The following is a 27965-nucleotide window of genomic DNA, read 5'->3' on the forward strand; positions in this document are numbered from 1 at the left end:
GTTTTTCTGCTAATGACTTATTACTTGCTATTTATTTTACATTTATTTTAGACTATAGAAGTGATGTTAGACAAAAAGCAAATTCGTGAGATCCTTTTATTCGAGTTCAAAATGGGATGTAAAGCAGCAGAGACAACTTGCAACATCAACAATGCATTTGGCCCAGGAACTGGTAGCAAATGTACAGTGCAGCAGTGATTCAAGAAGTTTTGCAAAGGAGACGAGAGCCTTGAAGTTGAGTACAGTGGCTGGCCATCGGAAGTTGACAACGACCAATTGAGAGCAAGCATTGAAGCTGATACCCTTACAGCTACAGGAGAAATTGCAAAGAACTCAACGTCAACAATTCTATGGTCATTTGGCATTTGAAGCAAATTGGAAAGGTGACCATGCTCTATAAGTCAGTGCCTCGTAAGCAGACTGCAAATCAAAAAAAAAAAAAAAAAAAAAAATCATCATTTTGTAGAGTCGTCTTCTCTTACTCTATGCAACAATAACAAGATGTTAATGATTGAGAAATGTCTCAATCAGATTGTGATGTGTGACAAAAACTGGATTTTATATGACAGCCAGCAATGACCTGCTCAGTGGTTGGATGAAGAAGAAACTATAAAGCACTTCCAAAAGCTACACTTGCACCAAAAAAAAGGATATGGTCACTGTTTGGTGGTCTGCTGCTGGTCTGATCCACTACAGATTTCTGAGTCCTGGCAAAACCATTACATCTGAGAAGTATGTTCAGCAAATTGATGAAATGCACAGAAAACTGCAACTCCTGTAGCCAGCACTGGTCAACAGAAAGGACCCGATTCTTCTCAATGACAATGCCTAAGCACATGTCGCACAACCAGCATTTCAAAAGTTTAATGCATTGGGCTATGAAATTTCACTTCATCTGCCATATTCACCTGACCACTTGCCAACCGACTACCACTTCTTCAAGCATCTGGACAATATTTTGCAGGGAAAATGCTTCCACAACCAGCAGGAGGCAGAAAATCCTTTCCAAGAATTGTCAAATCCTCAAGTATGAATTTTGTGCTACAGGAATAAACAAACTTATTTCTTGTTGGCAAAAATGTGTTGATTGTAATGGCTCCTATTCTGATTAATAAAGATGTCCTTGAACCTAGTTATAATGATTCAAAATTCACAGTTCAAAACTGCAATTACTTTTGTCCCAATGTAACAACTCAGTAGCATTATGTCACATTCATATATATTAGTCTATGTTACCCACACACAGTCACTTTATAAATGCATCATACATTAATTGCTATATTTACTACCTCTATTTGCTTAGTAATCTAACAGGATAGATATAAGCATTTGCTTGTCAGGCATGGGGAACATCTACCCTGTATCTAGTTGGTATATTCCACATCTTTATTGCATCATTTATTCTTTCCATTCTTTTCTTATATCATCAAGTTTAAAATTATTTCTCCTTTACATTTAAGAAATTCCAATATTAGATTGATAAAAATTTCTTATTATGGAAGACTGGAAACAGACACACAGTCATCACTGTATTTATGTTTAGTTATCTGAATTGGGACTTCTTTTTCAAGAGTATATAGTGAACTGATCTAGAGAATCTAAACCTTTCTGTCCTACATTCTCTGTAGTCCCAAAGAAAATATTGAGTCTGTGTAGCAGGTTAAATGTAGCTGGGTCGAAAAATGATGTCTAAAAATGACATCATTTGGTTTTGGAAAAAAAAGATTTTACTGCCCAAGGCTATAAATATAAAAAACTCCCAAAGAAGTTTCTGGGAGAAATTTTAGTCATTTGTCCTGTGGATGCTTAAGACCCAAGCACTGAGGTGAACCTCCTGAAAGTGAAATTTCTCAAGCCAAGGACCCGTGTTTGACTTTCTGTTGGCCTTCAGTAGCGGTGCTGACTAGCAGATCAGTCGCTGACCACTGGCGGGAGATCAGGACCAGATTTAACTCCTCACACATATGGTGGCATACTCCGTGGGTGCTTCTTGCACATGTGTTGCCTGTCTTGGGTTCATTCCAATGACCGAATGCTTCAGGGAAGCATAAACAATGCCCTGTTTGTTTTCTTCCAGACTTGGGTTAAAATAAACCCCAGACTCTCTCCGGACCCTGAACCAGGGGTCGTTATCATAAATTCCAGTTTCCAAATGCAATGTTTGGGAACTTTCCATGATGTTGATTTCAGTTGGCTCACTCCTAAAGAACTGGGGAACATCAACCTAAAAGAGAGGAAAAAAAAGATTTCTTTAATTACAACTTAAGGATGTGATAGTGCACATCCACTAGGAAACTATGAGTGTAGGATAAATTGAGTGGTTATACACGGAGAGAAATAATCTATTCTTCATTGTAGGTGTTGACATCTACTCCTTAAAGCAGATTCTCACTTATTAAAGGGTGAAAGGCTTAAAGACCACTATGTTCTTCTGAAAGAGTTTTGTGCTTTAAAAAATTATTTATTTTTAATTGGAGGATAATTGCTTTACAATATTGTGAAGTTTTCTGCCATACATCAACATGAGTCAGCCACAGCTATACATATGTCCCAACCCTCTTGAACCTCCCTCCCATCTCCCACCCCATCCCAACCTTCTAGGTTGTCACAGAGCACTGGGTTTCAGCTCCCTTTTATTTATGGTCATTTTTGAGTTCACAGAACCCTTTTTGACCCCTCTTTGAAATGGAAACCACACATCAGATTAATGAGAAAAGCATAAAATATCCCTTCAGAACATCAGGAGATGTGTAATATAATGTATAGCATTAACACAGTTTAGGATAAAACAATTAAAGATAAAGCAGAACAGTTACTCCCTAAGGGACAAAAAGAATATACTATGAAGAATAAATATTATCCAAGATATATTATTATGATTTGAAACCTGGGACTGGAAGTTGCTATCAATTTGATGTGGGTGGACAAAGCTTGGGAAAAAGTTCTAAAGATATTCCAGTTGTTATTTCCACCACAAGGATTTTCTTACACTTCCAAATTGAGTCAAATATCTTAAAGTTTTCAAGAAAGATGTGAACTTATGTAAACTAAAAGTACCGAAACCTGATTTTTTAAAAAACTTTTTTCAGTTATTTGTTAGCTATTTCTACCTATACAAGGGACCCGGCTGGTAAAAAATGAAGATACCATCTTAATGCTAAGACTTATTTCAATTTTATAAATCCCAATATTACCAGTCAATTTATGTTCTTGAGGTTCGGCCTAATTTCTTTGAGGTATCAGGTCCTTAACCTGATATGCCTAACCTGATAACCTATATCCCTTACCTGCTCTTTTGTCTCCACATTGTGATGTATACAGAGTTCTATACTGGTGGCTCAGTGGTAAAGACACTGCAATGCAGGGGAGCCTGGTTTGATCCCTGGAGAAGGGAATGGCAGCCCACTCCAGTATTCTTGCCTGGAGAATTCCATGGACAGAAGAGTTTGGCTGGCTATAGTCCACGGGATCTCAAAGAGTCCGTTTTGACTGAGTAACCAACACACACCCACACACACACACCATGCAAACATGTCTAACTCTGTTCTGACAAATGAAGTGTTAACTGTTGAGTATACTGCCTCCCTCCGATGGCCTAGCTGCCTAGGAAATAACACCAAGGCTGAATGATTGAAAGAAGCAAGATTCATTTAATCTTCTTCATCTCTTGACTCAGATGGAAAGTGTCTCAAAGAAGCCCTACTTAAGTCTCTGGAGGAGCTCTGGAGAAGAAGACTGTCATGTGACCTAATAACTGAAAGGTTGTTGCTGAACCACAAAAGACACCAGGATTCTTGGCCTTCAGAGGAGAAGAATTCAACTGGGGGCCAGAGACAAGGCTTGATGGCTCAGAGCTTTTGTGTAATAAATTTTTATTAAAGTATAAAAGAGATAGAGAAAGCTTCTGACATAGACATCAGAAGGGGGCAGAAAGAGTACCCGCCTACTAGTCTTTAGCTGGATGTTATATAGTTACTGCTGCTGCTGCTGCTGCTGCTGCTGCTAAGTCGCTTCAGTCGTGTCCAGCTCTGTGCGACCCCATAGACGGCAGCCCATGAGGCTCCGCCGTCCCTGGGATTCTCCAGGCAAGAACACTAGAGTGGGTTACCATTTCCGTCTCCAATGCATGAAAGTGAAAAGTGAAAGGGAAGTCGCTCAGTTGTGTTCAACTCTTAAGAGACCCCATGGACTGCAGCCTACCAGGCTTCTCCATCCATGGGATTTTCCAGGCAAGAGTACTGGAGTGGGGTGCCAATGCCTTCTCTAGCAGTCTGTTAATGAAAGAAAGGAATGTCTCAAAACTCAGAGAATGGCACTAGGCTCCTCACCCACAAGATGCATTTTGAGATAATTTTGGCACCAGGGGAGTCATCCTGGGCCATAAAATGATTGATCTGAATCTTGAAGAAAAGCAGATTACCATGCAAATAGTTTTGTTTACATGGATTAAGAGAACAATGTATGAGTATAACATATTGGTTTGTCAAGTCAGTTCTGAGCCTTTAGGTGAACTGACTTGAAGACAGAAACTGCAGTAGATGCATAGTACAGAACATGGCTTAAGACAAACATTTCCATAAGAAAAATGTATTGGTTAGCTCAAAATTTGAGAAAAGTTAAGTTCAGGCGGAACCAGGTGTCATTATGGCAACACAGTATTTTAAGAAAAAACCTCTTTTTAAATTTGTATAGAGAAGGAGAAAAAATATATCACTAGTTTGTTTCCTTCTGCTACTTAAGAGAGAGAGAAAAAAATGTCTGACACTTGCAGCCTATTTCCTCCGTTTGGAGACCCCTGGCCTTCCTGCCTGTTACCCTCTCATAACTAGCCGTAAATCTTTAACATATCAACAAGGTCTCTGTTGTACTTTTCAATCTATGTAGTTTGTCAACTCAATTACCTGCCTCCCATCCCAAAAGGTGGCTGGTTTCCATGGAAAACTTTGTTAGAGTAAATTAGGTAAAAGAAAGCATGGTGGCTGAACCTATTCTGTGGCACCTGATCAAAGTGGGTGGGTGCCACAAGGCTGGTGCACAATGGTATGGTGGGTAGAGATGGTAAAACTGAAGCAGCTGTCTTATTCTATATTTGTATAGCACTCCACAGTCTGTAATGGAGAAGGCAATGGCACCCCACTCCAGTACTCTTGCCTGGAAAATCCCATGGAGGGAGGAGCCTGGTAGGCTGCAGTCCATGGGGTCGCTAAGAGTCGGACACGACTGAGCGACTTCACTTTCACTTTTCACTTTCATGCATTGGAGAAGGCAATGGCAACCCACTCCAGTGTTCTTGCCTGGAGAATCCCAGGGATGGGGGAGCCTGATGGGCTGCCGTCTATGGGGTCGCACAGAATCCGACACAACTGAAGCAACTTAGCAGCAGCAGCCACAGTCTGTAAAGCACTTCAGAAAATATGCAATTCACTTGTTTATACTAAACAAGTACTTTCATACCCTCAAAGGACATTCTGGAATAGGATTAAAATTTTGACTTTTAAAAGTATGTTTTATATTATCCTTTTTCTAATTTGGATTTCTATTCTGCTGGTTCACATACAATTCCCTCTTGACAAAATTTGAGTCTCAAAGATCTAATACAGTATCTCCTTGATTATTTTCTGAAATGCTTGATAACTCAAATGGGGCAAAACTCTGAAATCCTATGAAATACATGAAGATCATAAAACAAAATTCCCCGATAATTGTACACATAGAAAAACCCCTCTTGAGTTCAACTGCAAATCATAAATAATTCATCCAGTTTACAGAGAAAGAAATGTAACTATATTTTAGCCAACCTGGGCTTTACATGCCCAGTAAATTATTTAGATTTTTGTTTTTACCTTGCCAAAGCATGATTGATCTTAGTTCCCTGACCAGGGATAAAACCCAAGGCCCCTGCAGTGGAAGTTTGGAATCTTAACCACTGGACTGGTTAAGGAACCAGGGAAGCCCCTAGATCATTGTTTTAAATGTTGTCATAGCTTTTAGGGCTGATTGTAACAGAGTGTATTTTGTTGTTGTTCACTATAGAAAGAAAGGAAATCACATTTAAGAAAATTTCCCTATGTGAAGAAACAAAACCTTAGCACCCAACACAATAATACTAAAAATTTCATACAAGTTTCTTAATTTGAATGTATTTACTTTTATTTAATATTAAGCTACTTGGTGGGGAATGCTGGGTACCATTTAATATTATATGTAGAACTATTGGTTATATCTGCCTCTGGCATTTCTGGAAATTTTAAGACGTTGAATACATCTTTATTACTACTCCTAATGGAAAAACCCACATCCACATAAATTCTTTTTGTGGTACCTTGTTTATGACTACTTGTTTTTAATCAGAGCTACATAAAATTTTTTTCCAGAAATATGTTGCTTCATTTTGCATTCTATTTTGAGTTCCAGTCTTTACAGAACATTGAATCCAAAAGAAAGGTCTAAACTGGTATTCCAAGAACTTGGGAAACTGCTCTGTTTCCAGAGAACCCTTTGCTCTGTCTACCAGGTCTCCTCCTTAATGAGCCCACACACATTATGAGTGATTTTTGCATAGTAACTAGACCTGTGATCATGCTTCTTTATCTGCTGGTATGACTCATTAAGAAATCATACTTGATATTATGAGGTTATTTATAATTCATTATTTTATTTACTCCCACCTGCAGGAGATAGTGAAGGGCAGGGAAGCCTGGCATACTGCAGATCATGGGGTCACAGAGAGACGGACACGACTTAGTGACTGAATAACCCTTCTGGAAACACTTAAGGCACTTTTGTGAGAATAAATCAATAGCCCGAAGTCACATAACAGGTTGAGAACAGAGTCAACGTTGTATAGTTCAGCCTCTGACTTTTCTGCTTAAGTTCTACACTGCCTTCTATGCCTTATAAGCCTCACTTATGAGATTTGCTAATCCCAAGGAAGAGCTTCCCAGGTGGCTCAGTGGTAAAGAATTTGCCTGCCAATGCAGGAGACACAGGTTCAGTCCCTTGGTCTGGAAGATCCCTTGGAGAAGGAAATGACAACCCACTGCAGTATTCTTGCCTAGGAAATCCTTGGAGAAAGGAGCCTGGTGGGCTACAGTCCATGGGGTCGCAAAAGAGTTGGATATGACTTAGCCACTAAGCAACAATCTGGAAGAATCTTTGCTACAGACTAAAGTAAATGTAAAATAAACACATTTTCAAAAGTAGGTAAATACATATAGCATTTAGAACAGTACTTGGCACATGGTGTTACATAGACCCAATTAAATTTTTAAAAATATATAAATATTAGCATGGTATAACACAGGTTGTGTTATATACCATCAAACATACCAGGTTAGTATCCCTTCCTGTTGAATTAGAAAGCTTCTTTTGTCTCCCTGCAATTCAAAAAGAAAAATAAAATAAAATACCAAAAGAGGTAAAGAATAGCACAAAATAAAATTCTTCCTCAATTCCTTGTAAGTTAGGGTCATTTAAGAATACAGGTTCTAGAATCAGTCCCAGAGGTGGGGACGCCTCCCCACGCAAACTCACCCATGTGCACATCATCCACAGCATTATTATTAGTTTGGGCTTCTTTATTTGCTATGTCCATCATGACACACAAACCTCTGTTTGTAAGAATTCGTGCTGTCCATTTTGTTCATTGGTTCTTCACTCCTCACTCCAGAACGGCCTATGGCATAGCCAAGAGGAGGGCACAGGACCTAGCCCAGCACCTTAAAAACCTGGGACTCTTTTTTCTGGGGACATTCTGTATGTAATGCCACACTCACAGCTTTCCTGTCACCTACACAGCTGGGATCTCCTTTGGCCTAGTTCACTTTGGATGTGGTAAATCAAAAGATTTATCCTTGCTTTTTTTTCTGAAGCTCCAGCTCCCTCAAGAAAGGCGGTGGAAACTGGAGAGGGAGCCATTGAAAGAGCCTTGGTGTTGCAGAAGTGGAGTTGGAGTCACAGAGGAGTCTCTCAGCATCCTGAGAAGGTTCTAGGCTCCAGAAGTCCTCACCACAAAACACCAAGAGCACTTTTGCTCAGACAAGGCTTTCTCTTGTGGCAGAAATAAGGACTGCTCTGTCCAGCTTAGTTTCTATAGCTACACTGTGGCTGCTGCTGTGGAGAAAGGAATTAGACAAGATGACTGAAGGGAAAAAGGAAAGAGAGAGAGGACTGACCTGGTTTCGACCCCAGCTAGACCAGATTCGTCATACCCCTCTCTCTTAACGTGTTTAAGTGTTCACTAATGACCTTACGTGAATTCTTACAGAAATAGAAAGTAATTGTTTTCAAAATATCACCTCTCTGATCATAGTCAAAACCACGTTTTCAAATGCATTAATGTTGGGTAGGGATTCAGTTCAAGCGTCTGTTTATGATGGCAACAGTAAGCACAGACATAAGAATTTCCTCTGGGGACATTGGGTCTTCATTTAGACAGGTGTGTGGATGACTGGCATAATGTGATATGACTGTGGAAAACAGGACCAGGCAAACTAATTCAATGCAGACATGTTGATCTGTGAAATTATTTCAGCCTCCTTTTCAACACCCTGAATGTTAGAAGAATTCCTCCTATGATGGACCCAAGTAGAATGAATAAGTCCCAGCAATATTACCTCCTCACCACAAGCCTTTGTTGTGGTGAGCATGCCTCTTCAAGACTAGAGGAGATCTGAATTCATCCATTTGGCTTTCTGGTGGAAAGATGAGTTATTCCCCAGGAAACCACTGTCCATGTTTCATAGTAGAATATTGTGTGAAAAACCACCAGAAACTAACTAAAAATCTATCAGCCAATGTAAATGAACCCCAAATGTGTGGCACAGAGCAGCAGAGAGAAGATGGAACTCACCTTGGTGCCTTCTAAGGCAGCAGAATAGGTAGAAACAGGTAATGAGTAGAGGTAAAGCCCCCAAAGGAAGCAAACTATAAAGGATCCATTGTCGGTCTACCATCTCTTCCTTGGAGAGTGGTCTTGAGGCATTCTTTGTATCTGAAATGTTCATTAATACTCAAGACAGTTAGAAAATATGAGACAAATGAAGTAACACCCTCTGAACTGTCAGAACTTGAATGGAATTCTAGCTGATGCCTCTATTTCTCTTTTAAGGGGTTTCTCCCAAGAACCCCAGGACTTAGTCCTCTCCCCCACCTCTTGCTTTAATGCTGAGTGTATATGCTGCTGCTGTTGCTGCTAAGTCGCTTCAGTCATGTCCGACTCTGTGCGACCCCCTAGACGGCAGCCCACCAGGCTCCCCCATCCCTGGGATTCTCCAGGCAAGAACACTGGAGTGGGTTGCCATTTCCTTCTCCAATGCATGAAAGTAAAAAGTGAAAGTGAAGTTGCTCAGTTGTGTCTGACTCTTAGTGACCCCATGGACTGTAGCCCGCCAGGCTCCTTCATCCATGGGATTTTTCCAGGCAAGAGTACTGGAGTGGGGTGCCATTGCCTTCTCTGTCTGCTAGGATTAATCGCCTGTAAAACACTATCCATAACAGCTCTCAGAAAGTATTTCACCATGCCCTTTCATTTACAATGTCTCATTTAATTTTCATAATGATCACTTAAGAAAACTAAGCAGAGAACAGCAAACAGAGGAGAAGAAAAGTAAGGAGTATTTTTTTTTTTTAATCCAGTCACTTGTTCTGAGAAGAGTAATTGTCCCAAGACTTACCAGAAGTCTAACAGCTAGTAAATGGCAGTTGCTGGGACTCAAGCCAACATGTTTTTGAAACAAAATTGAAGTTCCTTTAACACAATGCTTTGTGTTGTCTCATTAACCCTGATATTTCCAAGTACTTTTATTTATCTTCAAATATTGTTGGCATCTCCAGATATGCTTCTATGGGCATACAACTGGTTCCCATTATTATTGATCAATGTTAATGTGCATTATGGAGAAGGATATGGCAACCCACTCCAGTACTCTTGCCTGGAGAATCCCATGGACAGAGGAGCCTGGTGGGCTACAATCCATGAGGTCGCAAAGAGTCGGACATGAGAGAGCGACTAACACACACACACACACACACACCGTGCATTAAGGCCCTGTTTTTCCATGATAGATTGTAACTTACTAGTGTGTTGTCAACAACTTAACAGATAACAAATGAAGTCAAAAAAATGAAAGATAACAAAATAGAAAATATCAGAATTCATCATAAATCTTTTAACTTTGTACTTGTACTCAATTTTGTTTGTTCAGGAAGGCTTTATTTCTAGATATATTAACCTAGTTATACATTCCTTCCTCATATCCTTGGTTTTGGGGTAAATGTGGTCAGGAGCTACTGGATCTGGGAATGAAGTAGTTTGGTAATTTAGTGGTAACAAATACTGTATTGTTCATGTGGCAGCTGCTATTTTGTTTAGGCGAGCAGCCAACTTATTACGAACAGTGACAAATTTAGCTGTCTGGGGGAGGGGAATGGATAGGAGCACAGGACTCTCCCACAACAGATAACTTAGTACAAACAAATCCACTCAATGAAGAAGATGCAACCTGTTTTACTTTCCGAGCACATAACAATCTATTTCCTTGATTTTATTTGGCAAGTTTGATACTTACTTACAAGAGGATGTTCTGAATTATTTTGAGTCCGTTCTGAAACAGAAAAACAAGATAAAGAATTGAAATCGGTTGTGAAAACAACGAAGGTTCTACTCAGGTTTGTCCAAAATCAGAGCTAGTCTCCGAGAAGACATCTGTATTTACATACTAACAGAGAATTCAATAATTCAGCTGAAAGGCAGTTTGGAAAATGTGTAGATCATCACTTCAAGTTCATGGACAAAAGTCCCTGGGTTTATTTTGAGTCTTAAAGAAAGACTATAAAACACTGCTACACTTAAAATGAAAAACCAAAATGTATATAGCACAGGGAACTCTGCTCATTGTTATGTGGCAGCCTGGATGGGAGGGGAGTTTGAGGGAGAGTGGATACATGTATATGTATGGCTGAGTCCCTTTGCTGTTCACCTGAAACTATCACAATACTGTTAATAGGCTATATCCCAATACAAAATAAAACTTTAAAAAAGAGAGAGAGACTGTATAAATACAACCCAACCTTCCTCTGTCTGCTTTGACTCCCTCTTTCCACCTCCTTAAGTATAAGGAAACAATTCAGCCTATAGGATTTCTTTTAGCACTTGGAATAACAAGATATACATTCAGCAGGTGCTCCAAGGGAGTATAGAATGAATGCCACAAGGAAAGAAGGCTTTTGATCATGTGGTGGGAACAAATTCTGAAAAAAAGATAGTGCTTCTCACCTTCTGCCCACTCCTACACCCCCACTCTAATGCTAAAATCATCACCATCTGCCTTTGTGAAGCTCCTAATCAGGGACTGATTGACCAAAGGCAGATTGGAGAGAACACAGTTGCAGGCCAGTGTATGTTTCAGTGACTGTTCTGTTGACTTTCCTCTCAAGACTTTGCAAACTGCTTTTCTTCCTTCTGTGAGATCATTGCTTTCCTGGCTAACAATTGGATAAGCACCCAAACCCGGACTCTGTCACAATTCTGCTTTCACAAGGACTAATCGACCCAGGGATCAAACCTGGGTTTCCTGCATTGTAGGCAGACTCTACCATCTGAGCCACCAGGCAACCCACTGATTTTTAACTTAAACATAAAAAGCAAAGCAGAGTCAGGCACAAAAACAGGAAACGTTCCAATACTCCATAAGAAAGATATTTCAAGGGAAAAAATGAAAGATTTTATATCATAGCTCCAAAATTTATTTACCAAAAGCATGGTCCTGAAATATAATTTCAGAGTATATTTTTCTCCTTACATCATGCTCAGTTCATTGAGTACTCCCTGATACAGAAAGAAAATAATTTTCTTTGACACTCTTCTTGTTTTGTTTTGTTTTAATTTTATTTTATTTTTAAACTTTACATAATTGTATTAGTTTTGCCAAATATCAAAATGAATCCGCCTCAGGTATACATGTGTTCCCCATCCTGAACCCTCCTCCCTCCTCCCTCCCCATTCCATCCCTCTGGGTCATCCCAGTGCACCAGCCCCAAGCATCCAGTATCGTGCATCGAACCTGGACTGGCAACTCGTTTCATACATGATATTTTACATGTTTCAATGCCATTCTCCCAAATCTTCCCACCCTCTCCCTCTCTCACAGAGTCCATAAGACTGTTCTATACATCAGTGTCTCTTTTGCTGTCTCGTACACAGGGTTATTGTTACCATCTTTCTAAATTCCATATATATGCGTTAGTATACTGTATTGGTGTTTTTCTTCCTGGCTTACTTCACTCTGTATAATAGGCTCCAGTTTCATCCACCTCATTAGAACTGATTCAAATGTATTCTTTTTAATGGCTGAGTAATACTCCATTGTGTATATGTACCATGGCTTTCTTGTCTATTCATCTGCTGATGGACATCTAGGTTGCTTCCATGTCCTGGCTATTATAAACAGTGCTGCAATGAACATTGGGGTACACGTGTCTCTTTCAATTCTGGTTTCCTCAGTGTGTATGCCCAGCAGTGGAATTGCTGGATCATAAGGCAGTTCTATTTCCAGTTTTTTAAGGAATCTCCACACTGTTCTCCATAGTGGCTGTACTAGTTTGCATTCCCACCAACAGTGTAAGAGGGTTCCCTTTTCTCCACACCCTCTCCAGCATTTATTACTTGTAGACTTTTGGATCACAGCCATTCTGACTGGTGTGAAATGGTACCTCATAGTGGTTTTGATTTGCATTTCTCTGATAATGAGTGACGTTGAGCATCTTTTCATGTGTTTGTTAGCCATCTGTATGTCTTCTTTGGAGAAATGTCTATTTAGTTCTTTGGCCCATTTTTTGATTGGGTCATTTATTTTTCTGGAGTTGAGCTGTAGGAGTTGCTTGTATATTCTCGAGATTAGTTGTTTGTCAGTTGCTTCATTTGCTATTATCTTCTCCCATTCTGAAGGCTGTCTTTTCACCTTGCTAATAGTTTCCTTTGATGTGCAGAAGCTTTTAAGGTTTGTTTTGTTTGTTTTAATCACTTCACAAAAGGAAAATCCACACCCAATTCAAAGACAATTCTAAATGAGTCATTTGACTATTGTAAAGGAAGCAAGGATGATCCAAAGAAATATGACATAGTTCCTGCTTGCCAGTGTATCATAACCGTTCATGGGATAAAAGACATTTCCCTACATATCTGTGGTACAAGGAAATCTGTGATAAATGAGAGGCAAGATCTTAAATGACACAAAAATTACTAGGAAAGAGAAGTCACTTTCTGTAGGATAAACATAGACAACTTCATAAAGAATTAGAAAATAAGTTGGGCTTGACAGGAGAGGTAGAATTTTGATAAGTGGAGGCAGATTGGTGTCAGCCCAATAGTGTAAGCACTGGGAAAGCTCTGCAGGGGACTCAACTAAAGAGTGGCATTATGAAAGAAGCCTATTAGGCAAATTAAGTATGTCAGGAAGATTTTTGGCTGAAATGAACCAAAAGTGGGGATAATTAAAAGATAAGTAGTTTATACAACTAATTAGAATATTTAGAAGGAAGATAGTGAAGGTCTGAGCTGATCATGAAACTCCAGGAGGGAACCAATTACAGAGTGGAAGGCTGTTGACAGACAAGAGTACAAAGTTTTGGAGAATTTCTAATGGGCTCAGGAGCACGAATCATCAATGTGATAAGAAAGGGAATGATAAGAAGGTGAGAGAGTAGGAAATTAGAAGAACAGAAATCTTGAGAGGGAACTTAAAATGCCCTTCATGTCTCCTACACTGCTCTTAGATATCCCCTCTCACTACTTCACCCTTCACACTCTTCTCCAGTCATCCCCTTGGGACATACAGTTTAGGAGGGAATGCTGCCTCCCTTCCCTCTGAAATTAGGCCTCAAGGGATACAGATTGTAGATCTTAATTTCAGCTCTGACTTAACATCTATCCTTCTCAAACTATTCCCAAAAATTGCAGAGAAAGAAAAGCTTCTGGACTCATTTTACCAGGCCAGTAATATCCTGATAGAAAAATAAGAAAAGTACAAGAAAAGAGTATTTTAGGGCAATAATCCTGATGGACATACATGTAAAAATCATGGTGAATGATCCTGATGCAAAGAAAACAAAGATATCATAAAAAAAGAGAAAACTACAGGCAAACATCAATGATAAACATAGATGGAAAAATCCTCACAAAAATAATAGCAAACAGAAACCAATAATACACTGAAAGGATCATATACCATGACCAAGTGGGATTTATCCCATGGATGCAAGGATGGTTCAATATCTGCAATTCAGTCAATATGATATACCACATTAACAAATTGAAGAATAAAAACCATATGCTCATTTCAATAGGTACATGAAAAGCTTTTATGAAATGCAGTGTTCACTCATGATAAAAACTATCTGCAAAGTGTGTACAGAGGAAATACACCTCAACATAATAAAGGCTATATATGACAAGTCCACGGCTAACATCGTAACCAACTGGGGGAAAGCTAAAAACATTTCCTTTAAGATCAGAAACAAGACAAAGATGCCAGTTCTCACCAATTTTATCCAATGCACTATTGGAAGTCCTAACCATAACAATCAGACGGAAAAAGAAATAAAAGGAATTCAGATTGGAAAGGAAGGAAAACTGTCACTGTCTGTGTTGATAATACAAATTTGTTGAATTCATTTATTGGATCTAGTATAATGGTTGTGCAGATTTTTAAGGATTTTCTAATATTTAAAATCCTGTCACCTGTGAAAAGACATAGTTTCACTTCTTCCTTTCCAAGTTATTAATAGATGTCTTTTATTTTTCTTACCTACTTTCTCTGGCTAGAACCTCCAGTTCAATATTGAATAGAAATGGCAAAAGTAGACATCTTTGTCTTGTTCCTGTTCTTGAGGGGAAAGCTTTCAATTTTTTTATCATTGAGTATGATATTGGGCTCCTCTGTCCTTGAGATTCTCCAGGCAAGAATATTGGAGTGGGTTGCCATTTCCTTCTCCAGGGGAACTTCCTGACCCAGGAATTGAATCCAGGTCTCCCACATTGCAGGCAGATGCTTTACCAACTGAGTTCTGTGGGAAGCCCAACGATATTAGCTGTGGAATTTTCATAAACCAACTATTTTTAAATCTCTTCTGCTTTTCTCTATTTGTTTTCCATGTTTCATTCAACACAGTTTGGCCCAACATGACCTGTCCTTCCTCTGTTGTTGAGCTTATTGAGGGCCTCTGAGAAGGGACTGGGAGGCAGCGAAACCCATGAGTATTCTCAGGACTCATCAAGTAGTCAGATTGTTTGTGTGCTGATTGCCCTCTGTGCAAGCTGTGAACTATTAACAAGAGTGTAATTGTCTGAGCAACACAAACATAAGTTCAAGGATTTATAACCACAAAGTCAAGGACTGATAAATATAAGAAAAAAAATTTAAGGGCAAAAAGTAAAAAGCTGTCTACTATTAAATTTGATATTCACTTTGCAATTTTTTTCTCATGATTCTGTGATAAAATTTTAGACTTATCAAATAAATGTTATATCCCCTAGAGGCAAGACCAAGGATTTTATTATATATTTTTCTCTACTCTTCACTGTCTCACTCCAAAACACACAGACACGTAGGTGACCACACATCACAATCTAGATTTCACATGAGTTCAATGTCTAACATAATCACTTGAGAATTGGAGCCCTCTTTTTCTTAAAACATAACAAAAAAAATTAGTCTTGATATCTAGAACTCACCTGTCACATTAATGGTAATTGAGTGGCTTTCAATGAATCCAGATGAAGAGTTCACAAAACAGCGGTATGACCCACTGTCACTAGCAAGCACTTGATTAAAATGCAAAATAAACACTGAAATAAGCTTCCTTTCTTCCCAACCCATAGACCCCTGAAGTCTGTCCCCAAGATGTAAACAATTGTTTCCTTCAAGCTTGCACCAGGTCACAGTAGGTCTATCAGCACAATATTTCATAGGGCATTCCAGTTCAAATGGGTCCCCTGATGATACAACATACATGGAATATTTCTTAATGTAAAGTTGTATATCACATGACTTGTCTCCTGGAAGATAAAAGCAAAATTAAAATCAATTCTGTTTTGGAAGGACTAATATTTGCCACCTCAACAGTTTCTGTGAAAGATTTATTAAGCATGATTCTATAATTTTCTCAGATAACATTTTACAGTATATTAACCCTTACTAGCAGAGTGTCTGCTGTGACACATAGTAGATACATGATAAATATTTGTTAAAAAAAAATTAAACAAATTTCTCAATTGTTCAATAATTTCCTCAATTTCTAAAATGTTAACAGTTTATTATTATAAAATTATATTTTATTCTAATTAGGTTTATTTTATTATCATGTAGCTACTCTAATGTGAGAGTCACTCAGTAATGTCCAACTCTATGCGACCCCATGGACTATACAGTCCGTGGAATTCGCTAGGCCAGAATACTGGAGTGGGTAGCCTTTTCCTTCTCCAGGGGATCTTCCCAACCCAGGGATCGAACCCAGGTCTCCTATATTGCAGGCAGATTCTTTACCAGCTGAGCCACAAAGGAAGCTACTCCAATAGCAGCAAATAATAATAACTTCTTGCTACTTATATTCCAGAGACTGTTCAAAACATACTACATATTTTAGTCACTTAATCCTCACAATAAAATAATATATTATATTATTATGAATCTTGTTTTCTGCATAAGGAAACTGAGGTAATAAAGACCTTACCTAAAGTTATATTCTAATAATTAAAATAATCAAGATTTAAACTCATACTAGAGTCCATTACTCTATAATTCATTATCACTACTCTGCTGTTGTTTCTTGAGTAGTAATTACATTGTCTATTACTAGCTCAGGTATAGTTCAATAACTGGGAGACAAGAAATTTTTGTAGACAAATATTTCCCTATGATAGTTGGCATTACATTTTTTTAAACTTGTGTTTCAATGGCTTTAATGACACCTACCTTGAAATTTTTCCATTCCTTTTTCTATGTAGGAGACATGCAATACAAGATAAATTTCTGAAGAGAGGATGTTTTGAAATAATTGAATTTTTTATGTTTTCCTAAGTGGGAGGAAGAGCAGTTATCCACCTCTTCTGGAATTTCTGCCTACTGACCTGACATACAGGAAATATATTTTCCTTTGTTTTGGTGGGAAGAGCAATTTTTTCCTGGAAACAGGTTTTTCTATTATCTTCTCTGAGCCTTCTGTTAGTAATAGTCAGTTGCACATAAAATCTGAAGCTAAGAAAAAATGTTTTAATTCTCTATATTATTGAATAAGTTCTGTTACCCTTATCAGGAAAGGTTATACCAGGTAACCTCAGTATCTGAAATATAATTTATAGCCAAGATATATGAAAAAGAAATTCTCTCCAAGCAAACAAAATAAATATTACAAGATTCAAAATTTATCTCATTTTTATTCACAATTCTTACAATTCCATTATTATTTCCTATTTAACCCAGAGCATAATTATGTTATATAATACAGATTAATAACTTATTTATAATGATAACATTGAATCAACAATAAAATTTTATGTTTAATATTAATACCATCCAATTTTAGAAACAAATAAGTGTTCAGTCTGTTTTACAAAAATTTCATCAGAAATGGTTACTTCAAAAAATGTTTTGGCTTCCAAAGGGGCAAATTCAATTGTTTAGAATGTACATTTATGTGGAAGTATCCATCTATTAATTGCTGGAGAATATCGTGTTTTTTGACTGTGTGGATCACAACAAACTGGAAAATCCTCAAAGAGATGGGAATACGGGACTACCTTTCCTGTCTCAGACATGCAGATGATACTACTCTAATGCAGAAAGTGAAGAGGAACTAAAAAGCCTCTTGATAAGGGTTAAAAGGGAGAGTGAAAAGTTGGCTTAAAACTCAACATTAAAAAAACTAAGATCATGGCATCTGGTCCCATCACATTGTAGCAAGTAGATAGGGAAAAAGTGGAAGTAGTAACAGATTTTATTTTCTTGGGCTCCAAAATCACTGTGGATGGCGACTTCAGCCATGAAATTAAAAGACACTTGCTCCTAGGAAGGAAAGCTATGATAAGCCTAGATAGCATATTAAAAAGTAGAGACATCATTTGGCCAACAAAAGTTCATATAGTCAAAGCTATGATTTTTTCCAGTAGTCATGTATGGATGTGAGAGTTGGATCATAAAGAAGGCTGAGCACTGAAGAATTGATGTTTTCAACTTGTGCTGGAGAAGACCCTTGGACTGCAAGGAGATCAAACCCATCAATCCTAAAGGAAATCAACCTTGAATATTCATTGGAAGGACTGATGCTGAAGCTCAAGCTCCAATACTTTGGCCACCTGATCTGAAGAGCTGACTCACTGAAAAAGATCCTGGTTCTGGGAAAGATTGAAGGCAAAAGGAAAAGAGGGCAGCAGAGGATGAGATGGTTAGATAGCATCACAGACTCAATGGACATGAATTTGAGCAAACTCTGGGAGGTAGTGAAGGACAGGGAAGCCTGGCATGCTGCAGTCCATGGGGTGGCAAAGAGTTGAACACGACTTAGCTACTGAACAACAACATTGTGCTTTTTAAGACTTATGCATGAGTTCGATCGGTAGCGGGGGCGGAGAGCGGACCCCAGAGAGCCCTGAGCAGCCCCACCGCCGCCGCCGGCCTAGTTACCATCACACCCCGGGAGGAGCCGCAGCTGCCGCAGCCGGCCCCAGTCACCATCACCGCAACTATAAGCAGCTAGGCCGAGACTCAGCAGCCCCCCGCCGCCCCCGCCCTCAGCGCTGCCGACAGCAAGCCCGGCACGACGGGCAGCGGCGCAGGGAGCGGCGGCCCAGGCGGCCTCACATCGGCGGCGCCTGCCGGCGGGGACAAGAAGGTCATCGCAACGAAGGTTTTGGGAACAGTAAAATGGTTCAATGTAAGAAACGGATATGGTTTCATCAACAGGAATGACACCAAGGAAGATGTATTTGTACACCAGACTGCCATAAAGAAGAATAACCCCAGGAAGTACCTTCGCAGTGTAGGAGATGGAGAGACTGTGGAGTTTGATGTTGTTGAAGGAGAAAAGGGTGCGGAGGCAGCAAATGTTACAGGCCCTGGTGGAGTTCCAGTGCAAGGCAGCAAATACTCAGCAGACCGTAACCATTATAGACGCTATCCACGTCGCAGGAGTCCTCCACGCAATTACCAGCAGAACTACCAGAATAGTGCGAGTGGGGAAAAGAATGAGGGATCGGAGAGCGCTCCCGAAGGCCAGGCCCAACAGCGCCGGCCCTACAGCAGGCGGAGGTTCCCACCTTACTACATGCGGAGACCCTACGGGCGTCGACCACAGTACTCCAACCCTCCTGTGCAGGGAGAAGTGATGGAGGGTGCTGACAACCAGGGTGCAGGAGAGCAAGGTAGACCAGTGAGACAGAATATGTATCGGGGCTACAGACCACGATTCCGCAGGGACCCTCCTCGCCAAAGACAGCCCAGAGAGGACGGCAATGAAGAAGATAAGGAAAACCAAGGAGATGAGACCCAAGGTCAGCAGCCACCTCAACGTCTGTACCGCCGCAACTTCAATTACCGACGCAGACGCCCAGAAAACCCTAAACCACAAGATGGCAAAGAGACAAAAGCAGCCGATCCACCAGCTGAGAATTCATCCGCTCCCGAGGCGCGGGGCTGAGTAAATGCCGGCTTACCATCTCTACAATCATCCGGTTTAGTCATCCAACAAGAAGAAATGAATATGAAATTCCAGCAATAAGAAATGAACAAAAGATTGGAGCTGAAGACCTTAAGTGCTTGCTTTTTGCCTGTTGACCAGATAACTAGAACTATCTGCATTACCTATGCAGCATGGGGTTTTTATTATTTTTACCTAAAGACGTCTCTTTTTGGTAATGACAAACGTGTTTAAAAAAAAAAAAAAAGCCTGTTTTTTCTCAATACACCTTTAAAGGTTTTTAAATTGTTTCATATCTGGTCAAGTTGAGATTTTTAAGAACCTCATTTTTAATTTGTAATAAAAGTTTACAGCTTGATTTTTTCAAAAAAAAAAAAGTCAACAAACTGCAAGCACCTGTTAATAAAGGTCTTAAAAAAAAAAAAAAAGACATGCATAAAAGGAGCATGAGAAATTGCACCAGTTCATGACAACTGCTTAATCTTTTTGTCAGTTACCTCATGAGTGCATATAAATCATGAAATACTCTACTATGGGCCCAACACTGTATGGTGGTGAAACAAAATAACTGAAAGAGGCCAAGATGCCTAAGCACTATGTAGTGATTCATATATTTTATCTTATTTTTTTTCCAGGAAAGTCTTAAGAGTGTTTTCTCTCTGAGTTCCTTTTCCTACATTCTTATAGTTCTTTTTTGGCTCGGTCTTCAATGGCACCCCACTCCAGTACTCTTGCCTGAAGGATCCCATGGATGGAGGAGCCTGGTAGGCTGCAGTCCATGGGGTCGCTAAGAGTCAGACACGACTGAGCAATTTCCCTTTCACTTTTCACTTTTCATGCATTGGAGAAGGAAATGGCAACCCACTCCAGTGTTCTTGCCTAGAGAATCCCAGGGATGGGGGACCCTTGTGGGGCCGCACAGAGTTGGACACGACTGAAGCGACTTAGCAGCAGCAGCAGCAGTTCCCCATTTTGTACACTTCCTCAGCTTGTGGCTCAGCTGGTAAAGAATATGCCTTCGGTGCAGGAGACCTGGGTTCGATCCTGGGTTGGGAAGATCCCCTGGAGAAGGGAACAGCTACCCACTCCAGTATTCTGGCCCTTGAGAACTCCATGGACTATATGGTTCATAGGGTTGCAAAGAGTCAGACACGACTAAGTGACTTTTGCTTCAGCAACATATTCCATCCATCCTCTTTATTAATTTCCTTCAGTGATTGCAAATTATTAGATTTATAGACTTTAATAGATTCATAGTATCATAGGTTACAGTAATAAAAGTATAACTGAGATTATAATGAAAACTCTTTTTTAAAGATAAAGAAGGTTGAGGACTAGTCAGGCATTGAACTGGGGGACAAATAATGGTCCTGCATTCTGTGTACCACTTTACCTAGCATAATGTTCCACTTTATTTCTATATTCTGGCCAGCATAAATATTCTCATTTTTAGCTATTTCCTATCACTTATAAATCTCTCACTGTAATTTATGCTTACATCTCATCAAACACTGCTCAAAGTTAATTGTAAACTGTTTGGGTTTTCAAGAATCATATTGAGACAAGTGGCCTGCAGAGAACATTTAGAAAATCTTGAATATTTAGATATTTACAAGTGCTCTGAGATCACAGACAAGGTCACGTAAATACTTTTGGTTTCCAAAAATTCAGAAAAAATTAAGCAAATTCAAAGTCAAGTTTTGAGGTTATTGAAAAATTGAGGAGGAAGGGTAAAATAATTCTCCAAAAGAAAGTGTTTAAAAGCATTATGCCTGAATGTGGATGGAACTGCAACAAAAAAAGGGAAGAGGTCAAAAGCAGAAAGGTCAAGTGAAACCAGTCTTTCAAGAAGTCCATTTCCCTCCCTGAAGTTAATAAACTACTTCAGCCTTCTAATTTCTGTTTTTATTTTCTTGGATAAGTTGATCACAGTCTATGAAGCCTGCAACTCTGTGCCAGCACCGTGAAAAACAAGATAGTTATAGGTAAAGAGCTTTTTAACCTCAAAGAATGTATCATTTAATTGGTGAGGTAAGATTAACCATCAATGCCACTTTTCTGGAATAAATTTACTAACTACCATTCTTCAAGTTTAACTGAACTGAAAGGAAGGCTCAGAGGGACCTTGTATGCTAGTTATTAGGGGGTATAGGAATAAATAAGACAAGGTACCTCCCTTGAAGGGGCTTGCCTTCTAATGGGAAATAGGCTTGACAGATGGGAGAATGAAATAACACTATAAAAAGGTGCAGACCTTGCTTGGGTGTGCAGAGGATTAATTTCAACTGTGACTACAGGGGCAAAGCTGAGTGGAAAGTTTATATTTGAGATGAACCTTAGTTGAGTGAGTAGCTTTTTGATAATCAGAGCAGTGAACAGGACAGGGGAACTATTTTAAGTCTGAGGAAGTTGAAGGGAAAAAGGTACACTATCCAGGTATCTCATGGCAGATTCAGGGAACTGATACACTCTTGGATCATGGTTTTCTGAAAATACTGATATGTAGATAACTAGTTGTTTCAGAGTAAATGGAATAAGCACTGGGGTATGGGGAGAGAAGTTTAAATGTTGTTTATCTATCATGAGAAAACACAGAGCCTGATTCTTTTGGAATACTTATAAAGTTCATATAAATAGCTAAAAATGAGAATATTCAATTAAACCTGGTTGTTCAAATGCTAACAGATGGTGTGATATTGATAGCCACCCAGCCTCACTGGCCCTCAATTCTTTAAAAAATAAGATGAAAGGGGACTTCTCTGGTGCAGTGGTTAAAGAGTCCATGCTTCCACTGCAGAGGGCAGGGTTTCAATCCCTGGTCAGGGAACTAGGACCCCAAATGCCACATACTATGGCAAAAATAAATAAATAAAGCCGATGAAAAAATTGTACAACAACAACAAAAATTAGGAAGTCAACTTCTCCTACACACGTATATTCAACTTCACTTCTCTCAGTGAGTTACTGATGCTAAGTCTCTAAGACATCTAGGTCTCTCATTCTATTACAGTGTTACCTTTCCATTTGGGCCTCCCAGATGGCTTGGTGGTAAAGAATCTACCTAGCAAGCTGCAGACTAGACTTTGATTCCTGAGTCAGGAAAACCCCCTTGAGAAGGAAATGGCAACCCATTCCAGTATTCTTGCCTGGGAAATCCCATGGACAGAGGGGCCTGGAGGGCTACAGTTCATGGGGTTGCAAAGAGCCAGACACGACTTGGCGACTAAACAGCAACAATAATCACCCTTCCATTTAGCTACTGGGCTATCACCCAATGCTAGTAGCACTGATGAGCGTCCTGACTAGTTCCAGGATTCCATGACTGTGGGCTTGGGAGGAGTGCATAAAGTGGGTTAGGAGTGGAAATGAGCTAGCTGTTAGCCCAAACCACATCAATGACCTGCAATGGAATAATAGAAACACCACTGTGGTTCTTGTATGTTATCAGAAGGATGAAGATCATTGGCTGTCACACTGAGTAGCACAGGAATTTTTCTTGAGTGGAGGAAAGAACAGATGGAGACTTGTGAACAGGCATTAAAATTCATCAAGGGTATTCCCTCTAGAAAAAGACGTTAACACTGTCTACCTGCCTGAAATTAAAATGGATGTTTGCAGTCAGGAATAATGCACCAAGGTAAATGATACAATTCTAATTTTCCATCTGACAAGCATGTTGACACTTTTTTGCTGCTTTTCCTGAATTCTTAATATGTATAACCATTTTATGGGCTTCCCTGGTGGCTCAGATGGTAAAGAATCTGCCGGGAATGCAGGACACCTGGGTTCTATCCCTGGGTTGGGAAGATCTCCTGGAGAAGGGCATGGCAACTCACCCCAGGATTCTTGCCTGGAGACTCACCATGGACAGAGAAGCCTGGTGGGCTACAGTCCATGGGGTCATAAAGAGTCAGATACGACTGAACGACTAAGCACAACACAGCACATAATCATTTTATGACATTCAGGATATCCAAAGCTGTTCCTAAGGGATTTGTCTTGTCAAACATCTTTTGAAAAAGAATAAAGATCACAGTTGCTTTTGGCTGGATTTATCAGTCAATATTAGTTACTGTTTCTGCTGTTTCCTCAAATATTTATATCTAATGGGTGGGACATTTTCAATGCTAAAAATAATTAAAATAAATGCATGCAGTGAATGATGAAACCTCTACTATCTCCAGGCTCTCATAGGATGAAGTATCCCTTTTTAAGTCACTATAGGTTTAGGACGCCTCTCCTTTTAAAAATTCTCATGAAAACTGCTACTGCATTATTACAGAATATATATTCCATGGCTAGGGTATACCTAGTATAATTGATGCCCAGAGTGCATCATTTTTAACAACCTTTTTTTTCTATATTCAGAAATAATCATGAAATGAAACATGTAATAAAATGGCCAGAAAAGAAACTGACTTTTTTTGTCATTAAACTTCATATATAAAGCAATGCAGGGACTTCCCTGGCAGTCCAGTGGTTAAGACTCTGTATTTCCGATGCAGGGGGCACAAGTGTGATCCCCAGTGGGGGAACTAAGATCCCACATACCACATGGCTAAAAAATTTATTAAAAAAAAAAAACAAAGAAAGTTTTAAAATATCTGAAAAAGAGAATGCAAAAAAAGGAAAAGTGCATAGGTATTTATTTAATACTTTTATATGTATCTAAACAGTGTGAGGCCTGGCGTGCTGCAATTCATGAGGTTGCAAAGAGTCGGACACGACTGAGCGACTGAACTGAACTGAACTGAAACAGTGAAAACTTGGATCCTTTAGTTGCAGCCTGATATTGTGGTTTATATAAGTAATTTTCCAGTTTTTAAAACTAAAGTTCTATAAAAAATATAATATAAACAATTACTATACTGTCCACTACTACTATCATAAGTTTTATTTTCTTGATTCATTCTTTAATTTTAAAACAACACTTTAAAGATTATAAAATATAAATCTACAACTATATAGCTATTAGTCAATAAAGCATTTCAATTATAAAGATATCAGTCAATAAAACATTTCAGATATAAACTTTAGTTCATGCATGAAAAAATATTGCACCTCACAGCCTGTGTTTTGTTTCATTGTGTTGAATTTTAAACAAATATTCAAAATATTTACATGGAACAAAAGAAATGAAACTTTACATTATGTTTCCTTGTCTCTCTAATCACTATGATATTATTGCTTATTTAAAATCTACTGTTTTAATGCAGAAATATGTAGTACTGAAAGGTTGTTGTTGAATCACGTGAATACACCGCGATTCTTGGCCCCTGGAGGAGAAGAATTCAATCCGGGGCCAGAGACGAGGCTTGATCACTCAGAGCTTTTGTGTAATAAAGTTTTATTAAAGTATAAAGGAGATAGAGAAAGCTTCTGACATAGGCATCAGAAGGGGGCAGAAAGAGTACCCGCTTGCTAGTGTTAACAATGAGGTTATATAATCCCAAGAATGTCTGGAGGGTGTAAAGACCTCATCAGACCTACTCCCATAATTTACATTTTAAGATAACAAAAGGTTGAATCCAAAGACTGTCCTTAGGCAGGATACATTATTGTTAAATAATCCTAAGGAATGTGGAGAAAGAAAAAAAGCTTGTCCTTTCTTCCTCCTTGAGAATTCCAGACCCCTCTCTCCTTGGGGACCCCTAGACTCCCTATCAACCTGCCTAGGAACTGACTCTCTCAGTACCACAGGGATTTGAGACACAAACCATGCCTAAAGCAAGCTCAAGTAATTCTGAACATTATGAATTTACTCTTGAAGTGAACATGCCTGTGTGCATGCTAAGTCGATTCAGTTATGTCTGACTCTTTGCGGCTCCATGGACTGTAGCCCAACCAGGCTCCTCTGTTCATGGGTTACTCCAGGCAAGAATACTGGGGTTCTTACAGGGTTGCTATGCCCTACTCTAGGGGATCTTTCCAACCCAGAGATTGAACCCCATAGCTCCTGCACCTCCTGCATTGCAGATGGAGTCTTTACTCCTGAGCCACCAGGGAAGCCCATATGTAGCTGAATTTGTATGTGTGCAGGGCCAACTCTCTAACAGGGATGTTTTCTAAGTTAACTTTCATGTAGATGCAATATTTATCAAAGGGAAAGTACTGAAAAATGTACTCATTTGAAACTTACATACATATTATTAAAACTCAGGAGTAACCATAGTAATTATTTAGAACTTAGACCAAAATATTTGGGTGTGGAGGAAATATTTTATCACTGATATTGTTCAGAATTGCTGGTATGTGGTCATTAAAAGTAGACTGACTTTTGTTGTTTGTTTTAAAACTCTGTACAGATAATGTACTCCCTTATGGCTCATGTCCCAGGAGTGTGGACATCACACTGTTCCTGATTATTTAGTAATGGAACAGTTTCTAGTGCTAAGGGGATACAGAAAGAGCCTCACTTGGCTCTTCAGTTTTCCAATATGATTTTTTTTCTTTAAATCTTGACAAGATATAATCTCTCAGAATTTTCAGATCTCTTAGAGGGAGAAAGCCTTTCTGTCTGGACTGTCAGAGAAAACTTCAAGGAGGAGGTTGAATCTTCTCCACCTCCAAATCTTACCCTAGGGCAGTTCTGGTGCCCTTTCCATTATTGCAGTATAATATCACTGTCTACCTAATAACATGGCTAGAGCGTGGGTGCCATCCTTGTCTCCTGCCCCATTCTATCAGCCACCAAGTTAAGTTAATTCAGCATACAAAATATCTTTTGAATTTGTTTTTATGCCACTGCCTTAATTTGGGTCTCATTCTACTTCATGAGGATTATTGTCACAGCTTAACAACTAGCCTTCTGCATTCCAAACTTGACCTTTTTCCCCTTCCCCAACCAAATTCATTCTCCACATTACTGTCACAGTTTATATTCTTAAAATTAAAAATCAATTGCACGATTTTTTTTTTGCCTGAAACCCTATAGAGAGTCTTCAGTACCTACTTAAAAATGTCCCGCCTTCATCAAATGGCATTTATCCCCTGCTTTTTTATACAAACTTATTCCCCTCCCTTACACAACACACTCTAGTAACCCACATCCACTTGATGCCACACCAAATGCCCCATGACATGCCTTACTGTATTATAGTTATATAAGTGTTTATGCTTCGGTCTTCTGATCTTCCCATCTTCCCAGGGATGGCAAAAGGAGATCTTCTGCTTCCCAAGGATAGCAAAAGGAGATGGCCTTAGAAAAAGTATGAAAGTGAGAAGCATGATGTACCCTGAGACTGAACAGAGAGAGCTTCAAGAAAATAAAAATCCCCTGCTCACAACTCTATGCTGTCTGTGAACTAAGGATACAGAACAGACACAGCTGAGTCCTTAGAGTGTGTGTGCTTAGTCCCTCAGTCCTGTCCAACTCTGCAGCCTCATGGACTGTAGCCCACAAGCCTCCTCTGTCCATGGAATTTTTCAGGCAAGAATACTGGAGTGGGTTGCCATTCCCTTCTCCAGGCGATCTTCCCAACCCAGGGATCAAACCCAGGTCTCCTGCATTGCAGACAGATTCTTTACCATCTGAGCTACCAGGGAAGCCCTGAGTCCTTTGGGATGTGGACTCAAAATGTCAAGGTGAAGGATATATGCATCTCAACATACACTTTAGTGGTTATAACCTAAGCACGAAAGAAAAACTAGATCTTATAAGTATGTAGTGTAGAAAGGCCTGATTTATGTCCATTTGGGGTGAAACTCAAAATATTTAAGAAATGACACTCTGTGGTCATCCAGATACCTAGACCAACCAATTAGAAAGGCATGCCAACCACGAAAAACTGGATGGCCCAATATCTTCCAGCTGAGCAAGCCTAGCCACAGGTGTAAATACCATAAGGGGCTGAAGAGAGTAAATAATCTGTAAAACTCAATAACAACTAAGAAAAAAAGAGGTTTGTGGTTATGAATCTTAAATGAAATACAGTTATTTCTTATTTTTAAAGATGATATACCTTGATTATAACTCTTCCCATGAAGAAAACCCTAACAGATTTTAACCTCTCTATTGAAAAATTCTTACATTTATGGAAAGTTCAAAATAGTTACATTCACTGAAATAAATGAATGACAGTAAAATGACAGTAATGAAGCCTGAGTGCCTTAATTTGACCTAAGATGGTGTTAGAGTTGACCATAAATATGTACATAAATAATTTTTTTAAAAGCTAAAATGACTGTGATAAATATGTGTGCATGCTAAGTCACTTCAGTCGTGTCCGACTCTTTGCGACTCTATGGACTGTAGCTGGCCAGGCTGCTCTGTCCAT

At 39.3% G+C, this 27965-nt stretch overlaps 1 protein-coding gene and 1 pseudogene across 1 annotated transcript in view; one reads left to right on the forward strand and one right to left on the reverse strand.

Moving 5' to 3' along the window:
* Window positions 1-1750: 1750 nt before the first annotated feature.
* BTLA (B and T lymphocyte associated) overlaps window positions 1751-27965 on the reverse strand; it is a 34406-nt gene continuing 8191 nt past the window's right edge. The window contains exons 2-5 of the mRNA XM_055570082.1: window positions 15731-16054; window positions 8852-8992; window positions 7330-7376; window positions 1751-2224 (exon numbers count right to left, since the gene is read on the reverse strand). Coding sequence (XP_055426057.1) covers window positions 1949-2224; window positions 7330-7376; window positions 8852-8992; window positions 15731-16054 — 788 coding nt within the window. The 3' untranslated portion in view covers window positions 1751-1948. The remainder of the gene's footprint in view (window positions 2225-7329; window positions 7377-8851; window positions 8993-15730; window positions 16055-27965) is intronic.
* On the forward strand, window positions 17928-20117 carry LOC129642908 (Y-box-binding protein 1-like; annotated as a pseudogene).

The sequence above is a fragment of the Bubalus kerabau genome, chromosome 2 (genome assembly GCF_029407905.1).
Source record: "Bubalus kerabau isolate K-KA32 ecotype Philippines breed swamp buffalo chromosome 2, PCC_UOA_SB_1v2, whole genome shotgun sequence".
Lineage (NCBI taxonomy): Eukaryota > Metazoa > Chordata > Mammalia > Artiodactyla > Bovidae > Bubalus > Bubalus kerabau.